An 11,589-nucleotide genomic window follows, 5' to 3' on the forward strand; every position below is an offset into this window, starting at 1 on the left:
CTCTGACACAAACAGATCCCTTGGGTCTGATATTGGTCTTTCCGCTGCGTCAGAGCAGTCTTGCGCTGCAAGATGTGTATAGATGGTGCTTAGGGACGTGGTTTAGTGGTGGACGTGGCAGTGCTGGGTTAACGGTTGGGCTCGATGATCTTAAAGGTCTTTTCCAACCTGAACGATTCTGTGTTCTCTCCTGTTGGCCAGGTGAATATTTTCGGCCGCCGCATGAGTACGTCCTCGCCCGGCGATGGCCTCGCAGCCCGCGCTGGCACGGATGCTGCTGCTCAGCCTGCTGGCCTGCTGCCTGCCAGCCACCCGGCCCCGGGACTTCACCGCGAAGGACATCGTCTACCTGCACCCTTCCAGTAAGACACCTCTGGCGGGCTGCACAGCCAGGGCTGGCCGTGGCGCGGGGTTAAGGACGAGGGTGAACATGGACCTGTTGGAGAAGGGCCAGAGGAGGCCGCCAAGATGATCGGAGGGATGGAGCAGCTCTGCTGTGGGACAGGCTGAGAGAGCTGGGGGGTTCAGCTGGAGAAGAAAGCTCCGGGGAGACCTTAGTGCGGCCTTTCAGTGCTTAAACGGGGCCTGCAAGAAAGATGGGACAGACTCTTAACAGGGCCGGTTGTGACAGGACAAGGGGTGATAGTTTGAAACTAAAGGAGGGAGATTCAGGCTGGACATGAGGAAGAAATTGTTGGCCCTGAGGGTGGTGAGAGCCTGGCCCAGGTTGGCCAGAGAGGTGGTGGCTGAACCATCCCTGGAGACATCCCAGGCCAGGCTGGACGGGGCTCTGAGCAACCTGAGCTGCTGCAGATGTCCCTGCTTATGGCAGGGGGGCACTGGGGGAGCTGGGGAGGGCTCTCCAACCCAAACCATCCTGCGATTCTATATGTTAAGGCAGCAGAACCATCAGGGTTGCGCTGAGTGCTGAGCAAAACTTAAATAAATATATCCCCAGTACTCATAAAACTAATTGATGTAAAACCAGACCGCTCCTGCCCAAAGGGATTAAAGGAGAGAAAGGGTTACGGGCAGTTGCTGAGCATGTCAGGAGGTTTTTGTTCGCTGCTTTCTGTTCCTTGGTGATCTGTCTGGCCATAAGACCAAGCCCCGTGGCCACGCGGTTTCCCCGCGCACATCGGTGGCTGTGAGCAAGGGCCAAACCATTGGCAGCTGTGGCACCAGCTGCTCCTGACTTATTTCAGTAACTCCCTGAAGCCATGCTATAGCAAAGTTATGCATCTTCACATCTTCCGTGGACTCTCCTTTCACCAGCGTGTTCACTGAAGCTGTTTGTTGTACAAGAAGGGAACACTTGGGGAGCTCTACCTGCCACCTGTTCCCAGAGGAAGCTCACCACCTTTCCAAATTTGCCTGAAAAGTTTATATTTTTTAAAAAGCAAGATGGAATTCCGGTTTTATGCTGCAGCCACAACCTGCTAGAGGTGCAGGGTGAAGAGGGGTAAATTCATTAGTGCTGTTGTGTTGTCCCAGCCCAAGCTGTTCCTTGAGGGCACCACCAGCCCCACCAGAGATGTTCCCAGGGGACTCGCTGGCCCTTACCCAGAGGAGCCTGGGGAAAAAAGCAGCAAACGCCTCTTGCTTCACCTCTCCTACCCAAACGGGGCTGGCCCAGAGCTGGTGGGCAAGGGGAGGAGGCGAAGAGGAGGGAGAGGTGAGACATGGCCCACGAGGCTGTGGAGGTTCAGCTTACTTCACCCCATGGAGATAACCACGACCCGTTTGGCTTCTAAGAAGGTGGCAACATCTTGAAGATGTATTGAATGTGCTACAGAAGCCCTGCCAGGAGACCACTTAAGGAGTTACGCTCTTCGTCTGGTGAGATAAATCAGGGCAGGGTCTGCTGTTAAAAACTGGAGGGTTCAGCAAATTGATTTTTCTTTCCTTTGGGGACATCAGCCTGCCTTCAAAAAGGGCAGTAGCTCTTTTCCTCGGTGGGACAGTTTCCAGAAGTATTTTAATCCATCTGATATTTTGTTATCAGCACTGATAAAGTAGCAGTATTGGATGTGAGCTCTGATACCACGAGAATAAGTACTCCTTGCTGCCATTAACTCCCTTTGAAGTCCACAGTGGGCACTTTTTCCAGGTAAACACGGCTGAACTGAGTCCTTATTGTATCTGTATGTGCCTTTCCCCCATTGCTGTTGGTGACAGGATTTTTACAAATCGGGACCAACTTGACGAAGTTGACAGGTACACCTGTAGAAAGACACGTCTAAAGAGAACAAGTGCTGCTGTGTGCCTCTGAAAAGCACAGCAGAACCGGATTAATTGGCTCATTTTAACTGAATATCATCTCTTCCTTTCAGCCACGCCGTATCCTCACGGATTTAAATGTTTCACCTGCGAAAAGGCGGCAGATAATTACGAATGCAACCGGTGGGCTCCCGATGTCTACTGTCCCCAAGGTAACCAGCCGCGCGCTAGTGTTTAATTTAAATCTACCTGGCGACAACCGCTCGCTGTCCCCACCGCGGGGACAGCACTGAGCCCCTGTTATTCCTCACGTGTACTCGGATGCTGGCGATCGCTGCTCCCACTTGTAAGCCTCCTCAACAAGAGGGATGTGTAAGCGATAGGAGTAATCCTTTAAGCTTTTCTGTCTGTGGTGGATGAAGTTTAGGACTTCTTGTCTCCTCTAGCTCAGCTGGAAATTAAATCAGGCCGACATTTGTTTAAGGGTTGTATTTCTCTTACTGGTGAGTACAGGGCCAGTTCTTGCTTTGTTCACTTCTGTTGCATATGGCACAAGCCCACGCTTCAGGGCAGCCAAGACTGCCTCTTTTCAGCTGGCCTCAAGACATTTCTGGTATTTTGGACTCATAAATGATTGGACTCTGAAGCTGGGAACAGCCTAGAAAAGGCTTTGGGATACAGGCACCAAAATATCGGACATAGGCATCGGTGAGATCCTCAGATCAACCCCTCCCCGCCGCTTCTCTTTTTCAGACACAAGCATTAAGATTGTCCACAGCCCCTGGGGAGGCCCTGGACATGGGTTGGACACGGCTTGTGTCCTCACCGGGGTGGGAACCAGTTGTGGGCAGGCGGAAGCTGATGCTGGTGGGCAGGAGGAAGGATGTGATGGGCAGGAGGAAGGATGTGATGGGCAGGAGGATGCTGATGGGCAGAAGGATGCTGATGGGGCTCACTGGTCCCCTGGTGCTCTCTGTAGGCTCAGCATTGCTGTTCAGCATCTGCCCGGGATGTCTGTGATCTGCTGTGGGACATCACAAGTGCCCGCCGAAAATATTTATTTTGGAAAAGAGAGCAGAACCTGCACTGCAGGGACGAGCCAGCTGTGTTTGCAGCCTGTGTCAGAGCGTGTTATCTGTCTGAGAATGTTTTTGATTTGAGCTCAAATCAGCACAGCGTCAATAGCAGTAGATGAGATCAGGCTGGCTGGCATCAGATGAGACCAATGGTCATGGGCACTCCCTGCTTTGACAGGAGTTGGCGACATTTAAATGAGTAAGGACAGCGTTACCCGCAGATTGCTGTGCGAAGAGAGAGGCAAGAGTCTGAGATCTGCCTTTAGGAGCTGGAATTACTTGGCCCAAAAAGATACGCTAATCTGGAAAGTGAAGTTAGTACTTAATGGTGGTTTAGGGGAGGGGAAAACCAGGCTTTGGTGGGTCTGTAACTCATCAGGTGTGTTCAACCAGACCAGAACTGCTGGTTACGGTCCCCAGCGCTCCTGCCTGCCGCTCCAGACACCCTGCGTGCGCTTGCGAGGTGAGGACGGGCTTTTAGCCATGAGAAGGGGCTAGCTGGAAATCTGAGTCTATCCTTAACCTTCAGCACAGAGGACTTCTTACCTCCTTCAGCTGGAAGGATCCGATCATGTTTTACCCAAGGTACAACTCGTTGGTGCTGCGTTGCCGTGGGGCTGGAGCGGGGCGACCTCGGCACCGACGGCTTCTGTCGGCTTCTCTGAGCTTCGCGCCCAACGCGCTCCCACATCAGAAAGCTCTTATTGAGCCAGCTTTTTTCTTCGTCGCTTTTATTTTTTTTTTCTTCGCCGCTTTAATTTTCAAATGCGATTTTTTTCGAAAGCCGCAGAAATGCAACCTCTGGTTTGCGGTGTGACTCCGGGCGTGCTGCGGGATTGGGGTTATCTGCCCGGGTCATTCCCTTATCTCTGGCAGTCGGAGGGTACAGTGACGGCGTTGCCTTCCTCGCCGCAGTGATCCCACAGCTTGTTGGTTTGCTTGGGTTAAGTGGTGGGAGAAAACGAGAAAACTCCATCCTGCTATTTGCTTTTTTTTTAAAGACAATGCTATTAAAAGCAAGCAAAACAAAATATTTTCGTTAACTATAATGTAGGACTTAAAGGAAACCACATTTTGCGTATAACGAAATTCATTGTAAGGGAGAGGAAAAACATAAATTCCAGTATGGAACAGAGACTGGAAAAAGCTTTTCTTAGGAGACTTGCCTCCTGCTGTGCATTAACCTTGTTTTCTGTTATTTATTAGCTTCAGCTCAAGCAGAGGCTGTTAGTGATCTGACTTGTATGGAAATACCGCACTCAGAACTCTCCCGGCGCCCCGTTTCCGGAGGGCCCGGGCGCGGGCTGACATCTGGCTGGTGGCCGCCACCACCGCGCTGATGGTCCAGCCGCCGCAGGTGGCACCTGAAAGCGCCGTCACGGGCTGCGGTTTGGGAAACGGGCTCTCGAGAGTCGGTGCGTGACTCTGCGCCCTTTGAAATCCCAGACCCAGTGTTTCCCTGCCCGCTTTAAAGGAGAGACGACGGCGTTCTCCTGCTGGAGACACGGACGAGTCTTGCTGGGTCTCAGCGTGCGGGGCTGGTTTGCTGACCCTTGGCCTGGGTGTCTGTCTGCACCGCGACTTCTGGTTTCAGTAGCTGGTTTCTCCGTTCGTGTTCTCTTTAAGGGCACGGGGGTGCTCGGGAGGTGGGTCCCACGGAGAACGTGTGTTTGAGCCGTGGGGCGATGGTTCCATAGGTCAGCATCGCTCCTGGCAGGTCCAGACTGAAGCTGTTTGTTGCATAGAGGTGTCTGGAGATAACCCTGTAGCTGAAGCACGTCCTGCAGTCTTCGCAAGACAGAGGAAGAAAAAATGCAAAAGAAAAGGTGATGGTGTCACTTGTCGCGCCGAGGGTCAGCGTAAATCAATAGCCCTGAAAACCCCCCGAATAATCCTGTAGAGCAACCACCGCATTTTCAAAGGCTTTTGTAACGGAAAGCCTAACTGAATGTTACACTATGGTCAGCTGGGCTCGCAAGTGCCTTTAAAGACACTCTAGAGCTGCGAAATTGAGGAAATATAAATCTATTAATTTTTGTTGTTAATACAATATGACGGAGACGCATCCTTACTCTGTGGCCGTGCAGGGTGCTGCGTGCTTGGGCACCGCCGTGCTTAGAAGCATCAACTTTCATGCTGCAGAGTCTTATTTGAATCTTATTTGAATATTAATTCGAATGGCTGAATTTTATTGCTTATTGCGGACTTCAGTGGCAGCCCTACCTTGCAGATAAAAGCCAGCGGCGATGGCTGTGCAAGGAAAGCTGTGCTTGGTCCTTCCGCGCAGGCAAAATACAAATCTCTAGCATGATTGAGGAATATTTTCTAAAAGCACACTTAGGAGAAAGAATGAAACAGCCTTAAAAGAGTTAGGGGGTGCTGGAAGCTTTATTTGTTCCATCTGGGAGCTGTCGGGGTGAGCTCCGTGGTGCAGATGGAGCCATTGCCGGAGAAATGAAGCCCCGGTGATGCAGATTTGCTGGGGAGCGGCACAAGGTCCCGCGAGAAGCTCAAAGGCATCGCGCAGAGTCCTCCCCTTGGAATAAAACTCTGAGCTTCCCGCTTTGGGGCAGGAAGAACCTGTGGAACGCACGAAAAGCCGCGTGTTGCAGCCCAGGCCGGTTTGAAGGAAGACGGGACCCCGAGCGCCTCCAGCCCGGTGATGAGCGGAGTCTGTTTGCTGTGGGTATCGCAAGATACGACTGATGTCTGAGGGGTTTTATCGCCCGACGAGTGACGTGTTCGGTCGGCGATCTCACCCGGCTGTCGCTGAACGCCGAAAACATGAGAAGTATGCGGGGCTTTGCCCATCGGAGACGGGGGCTGAACAGGAATGTCCTCTTTAAATTAATTACGCTCCTCTTTCCCCCCCCATGAAAGCAACAATTTTATTAATAATAAGGTTGATTAATAAGCAGCAAGGTATAATTTAGAGAAGAAATATATAATGGTGTGTTTCCTGTGCTGAAAAATCCAGTGTTTTCATCTCGCAGTGCTAGGAGGGGGAACAGCATCTTTGACAGAAAAATGAAATAAACCCGAATTCCTTTACGCCTGAGGATAACCACAGCGTTTGTCAGCCGTTCTGCTCTGAATTTCCTGTGTGTTTTACAAGTGTACAAGGAGTAGCTTAAAAAAAAAAGAGGAGGAGGAGGATGGGGATGAGGGAGCCCACAGGAGCAGCGTGCAGAAGATGCGATGGGAATCCTGGGGACACGGTCCATTTTATGGTGCTTTTCCCATTTTATGGTGCTTTTCCCAAAGACTGGGAAACTGAGAAATATATAAATCCTCCTGACTGTTCTCCTGGGGTTTTTTGGCATTATTTTGTAGATTTTTTTTTTTTGGGCATTTAATGGTTGTCCATGAAGCAAGGAAAAAAATTAAACCTATGCAAACAAAGCCTGGCTTCAGGCAGAAACAGGTATTGCAAGTTTTCCTTTTTAAAGACCGTTCTTGTGGAGCTCATGGTGCGCACGATTTTGTGGTTACCTGAAACTCTCTCCGTAACTTGATTATCCAATGTACGTGTGTTTATTTATCTGTAACGTATGAGTATTGGGAACAAATCTCTATGTTCCAGGGCGCTTTGAAACCTCAGCTTCGCGCCAGAGCTTGGGGTGTGGGGGTGTGTATTTACTGACATTTATGTATTGCAAGAAATACATCAAAATTATCTTTTTTTTTTTTTTAAATCTCAAGATTAAAAAAGATAATTAAGATGTTTTTCCTATTTCTTCCTATTAGTAGATTATCGCAAAATTGGAATTTGACAGGTAAACCCATTTTTTCTGCCTTTCTAGGTACAAGGTACTGCTTTAGCCAACACATGATGAAAGTTACTGGGGAGAGTGTGTCCGTCACCAAGCGCTGTGTGCCCTTAGAGGACTGTCTGGCTACGGGATGCACCTATGTAAAGCATGAAGAATACAAGGTATAGGACAAAAATTGCCTTTTTTTATTAATATGAAAACTTGGCAGAATCCTTCCGGCCTCTGCCCAGAAGTCTGACTGGTTCAGTGGGTAAATCAGCATCATCAAAAATGAAGTTTCTCTTCTTAAGGAGCTCCAGCTCATTTCCGTTTGTTACAGAAACAAAGGAATAACCTCTCCCAGAATAAAAGAATAATCTCTTTAAATAACATTTAAATAAATGCCAATAGCTCAGGGATTTGAGGGGAGTTTTGCCTGCAGAGCTGCCTCGTGTTTGCTCCTCTGCTCTGTGACGGACGCTCATGGTTTTCCTACTGAAACGAGTACTCGCTGACGGGCAACAACAACAACAAAACCCTATTTAAATAAATATTTATTTATTTGAGTTCTGGTTTGTGAGCTCTATTTGAACCAGCCACCACTGGCTTCCAGCAGTTTGCTTATTTTGGGGTAGAAAAGAAAAGAAGAGCTTCAAAATGGGTGTGTCCTCCTTGTATCAGCCCACGTGTTGTTCTTGTACAGGTGAAATCGTTCTCCAAGTACGTAAATAAATAAAAGGGGAGGGTGGGGGAAGGAAAAAAATAAGAGGAAAAAAAATCAGACTGGCCACTGCGCTCCTTTGCAAGCGTCTTATTATTTTCCCTGTGTCTTTCTCCATTGGTGTTGGTGTATTTCAAATAGGACGTTATAACTTTTTTTTTTTTTTTCTTTTTCCCCAGGTCTGCACCTCCTGCTGCGAAGGAACCATCTGCAACTTGCCCCTCCCGAGGAACGCGACGGACGCCGTGTTCACAACCCTGTCCCCCCTCAACAAGACGCGGCGGCTCTCGCAGCCCGTCCTGCTGACCGCGGCGTGTCTGTGGCTGGGGCTGGTGTCCCAGCACTGGTGACGCCGTCACACGCGGTGGGGACAGACAGCTGAGCTGGTGAGAAACATCCTCGTGAACCTTCAGCCTCTCCCTGCTGAGTTGGCTTTGAAAGACTGGTTTTCCTCCTTGTTTTTTATTAACGATGGAGTGGTGAGCCTGGGATGTAGATGTACTTGAAGGGGGTAAAACCATCCCATTTCGCTACTGTTTTCTGAAGAAACTCATGCCAGATGTTCCCAGAGTCCATGGCTGAGACTGATATGGACACTTTTCTTAATGCCCATCTCTTCCTCATGAAGAAATGATATTTAAAAGTACCATATCCCTGCCAGCTGCTATTATCATCACTTACACATTTGAAACTTTTCTTGTTATACAACCGTAGAACTGGTTTGGGTTGGATGGACCTTTAAAGCTCATCCAGTCCAACCCCTGCCATGAGCAGGGACGTCTTCAACTGGCCACATTGTCATTTGTCACAGCACTAACTCTGGTGTCTCGTTAACCTGTTTTTAGAATGCAGAGTAAATAAGATGTCTCGGAGAGGGCAGGAGCTTGTGGCGAGGCAGCAGAAGCTGGAAGGGATGGGGACAAGGGAGCAGGAGTAGCTTGGACCAGGTCAGTGCCTCGCACAGGTGCTTCATCTAAAGGTGTCCACCAGGATGGGCAGAAAATCATCTTGGTTTATAAATCAAACCAGAAGAGCTCTAAAACCTCCGTTCCTGAAGCATGGTTAGAAAGGAAAGTGTGTGTGTGTGTGGTCCCTGACTCTCTCCTGAGAGGAGGAAGGTGTGTGAAGGTTGAGATGCTGGTGCTGGCTGAGCCAACTGGTTCTTTTTTTCGGGAGGCTTGACATGTTTTCACATTTTTGGCACCCATTCCAGCCTGAGAAAAAAAAACCTGATCCTGAATAGCTTCTTTTATTTCATTTAACGCACTCTCTATATGGTGTATAGACTACTACTAGCTACAGCTGTGTTTTAGTGACCTGTGTTTCTTGTTTCACTTGGAAATCACATATGCAATATTTATTTTTGTATAATGAGGCAGATCTAAAGTGATTAGAAGATTCTTAATACTGATATTGCCAGGCAAAATGGTTGTTTTGCAAGTGGGTAAGCCTGTAATATATAAATTATCTCATATATATATATATATATATATATATAAAAAAAATGTTTCGCATCATTATTGAAAAAGAATCAACTTAGTTTTGCAAGGTCTGTAATAAAAGCAGGGTGTCTATGGACTTGCTTTAAAGTTAAACCAAACTTAAACAAACAAAAAAAAAGCCAAACAGCAAAATAATGTTATAAATTGTTCCTTTACAAGCTGATTTTTGGCTTATCATGCTTCAAGGTAACCTGTGCTGTATCAAGCTACAATATGCTTATGCTCTAAAATGTTTTTTTTTTTTTTACCGAGTTACACAGGGAAAGGCGAATGAAGGAAGCCAATGCTGGAATGTAAATGCTTTGAAAGGGCTCCGGGAAGGTCCCAGCAAGCCCCCATCCAGCAGCACCCGTGTCCGGTACCGTTTATAGGTGGAAAACTGCAGCTCTGAGTGTGCAAAGGTGCTGTCTGGAGTTTTGTTGCCTTTGGAGTGAGCTCTGCTTGCGCTCCGGGGAGGTTTATTGGTGTTGAAGGAGAACCTGGTTTCAGGTGACTTCCCTGGGGATGGAAACTTTGGTGTGCTTTGCTGAGGGATGTTTTTTAAAATGGTGTGTGTGTGTGTGTATATATACACACACACACAAACACTTCATTATGAAAATCAAACTTTCAAAAACTTCTTTCCTCTTTTTATCTAAAATGAACACTTTTGAGGAAAGGCTGGCTGACCTCACAGACAAATCTTGCATTTTGACGTCCTTTCGGTTCTCCTAGGACCTGCTCACAGAGCACTAGTATTAAGAGGGTAGTTGCAATCTCTTATTTTATGCAAGTTAAACCTAGCTCTAGTAGACCCTAAAAAACAAAACCCCAACCCTGCAGCCTTTCTAAAGCCCGTCCCCTCCTCTGCAAGCTCACTCGAGTGTGCAAGGTACTTACGGGTTGGGGAGAATGAGGTGGAGGGGGTTGTGACTCCTCCAACAGCAGTTTAAGTATTTATTTATTATTATTATTATCCTGCAAAATGGAAGAGTTTAAGTTTGGAAGGACCTCGCGCAGGCGTTCAGCTGCTCTCCTGGGGCAGGGGTTGAACATTGGCCAAAATGTGCGTTTAGAGAAGACGCGTTGGGAAGCCAGCGGGATGCAGAACCGAGGGAAATCCCGGATTACTTAGGAACGTCTTGCTAATCTCTTCAGCCAAGGTGGGCTCAAGCCTTGGGCCATCTTGCACGTGGCCAGCAGTAGAACCTCAAGGGGACCTCCTCACCATCTCAGGGCTCACACGCTGGTGGTGGCAGCTCAGCTGGGGGTTCTAAGGATTTATATTTTTATTTTGGGACTTGCTAACCACATGCATTTAGGAGTCAAGCAACAAGAAAACAGACCAGCAGCAAGAAGCAGATGTTACCTCCTGGTTGCCTCGGTCACCAGTTACAGCCAAGTTTCCACCAATGCCTTCTGGCTTCTCTGTATGTCGTCTTCATTTCCCATACATTTTGCAGTTTCGTTGTTATTTAGCTTTGCTCTGACTGCAGTGTTGCTACCGATGGAGAAGGTCCCAGTTCTTGTGCTCTCTCACCGGCGTGTCCCAGTTGTGCTCTCCGAAAAGGACCTGAGCACCATCCAGCTGAGCTGCTGCCTCCAGCTGTGGTACGGGGATGATGGACATGGAGCTTAAAAGAGCAAACTAAGGTGACTGCGAGCACACGGTGGGGGTTTAAAGCACATAAATGCTGAGCTGCACCGTATTTATTTTTTTAGGCTCTATATATGTGATATTGCTTTAAAGTGTCTAATTTTTTAACTCCTGTAAATGCTGTACATTTGTATAAATAAATGTTTTAAATATTCTATACGATGTGTAAGGTGTGTGATAACAACGTACAAATTGCCATCGCCATCCCTGGTGCCACCCCCTGTGCTGGGACACCCTTTGCTCCCCTGGCCCCTTCTCCTTTCCCTGGGGTCCTACTAGCAAAAAAAAAATCTTTAAAAATATAAAAAAATCTGTATTTAAGACCATTTTGGTTTAACTCCCAGTGAATCTTTCCCATAGTTTCCTCCTCTTGAGCTCCCATGGTTATTTGTTGCTTTTTTTTTTATATTGGCCATTTAAGTAAATATTAAATAAATATTAAATATTAAATAAATATTAAGTCTGAAGAGGTTCTTGTTTAGTTACTGTCCCCTGGATCTTCCTGTTACTTCTCCTGCTCTGGGAAAGCTTTACCTGCTCCATAGTTGTGCTGCAGCACTAATTTAATCCCAGCACGTTCTGGAGGTTTTAATGCAGTGATTTCTATTATAATTTCCACTCCTGCAACCAACACTTAGTTGGACATAGACAACTTCATGTAACTAATGAAAGGTTTTGGCCT

The 11,589-nt window shown here is 47.8% G+C and overlaps 1 protein-coding gene across 1 annotated transcript; it reads left to right on the plus strand.

Moving 5' to 3' along the window:
• The first annotated feature begins 244 nt into the window (after positions 1 to 244).
• LYPD6 (LY6/PLAUR domain containing 6) lies at positions 245 to 8,119 on the plus strand. The gene is made up of 4 exons (XM_065638161.1): positions 245 to 362; positions 2,334 to 2,432; positions 7,100 to 7,230; positions 7,949 to 8,119. The coding sequence occupies exons 1-4, from the start codon at positions 245 to 247 to the stop codon at positions 8,117 to 8,119; spliced, it is 519 nt and encodes a 172-aa protein (XP_065494233.1).
• Positions 8,120 to 11,589: the final 3,470 nt, after the last annotated feature.

The sequence above is a fragment of the Caloenas nicobarica genome, chromosome 6 (assembly GCF_036013445.1).
Source record: "Caloenas nicobarica isolate bCalNic1 chromosome 6, bCalNic1.hap1, whole genome shotgun sequence".
Taxonomy (NCBI): Eukaryota; Metazoa; Chordata; class Aves; order Columbiformes; family Columbidae; genus Caloenas; species Caloenas nicobarica.

Bases quoted from the DNA above. Each gene is read 5' to 3' on its own strand.
- LYPD6 (XM_065638161.1), top strand. From the start codon at position 245: ATGGCCTCGCAGCCCGCGCTGGCACGGATGCTGCTGCTCAGCCTGCTG. The intron at 363-2,333 runs GTAAGACACCTC...TCTTCCTTTCAG, and splicing joins CGTCTACCTGCACCCTTCCA to CCACGCCGTATCCTCACGGA. The intron at 2,433-7,099 runs GTAACCAGCCGC...CTGCCTTTCTAG, and splicing joins CGATGTCTACTGTCCCCAAG to GTACAAGGTACTGCTTTAGC.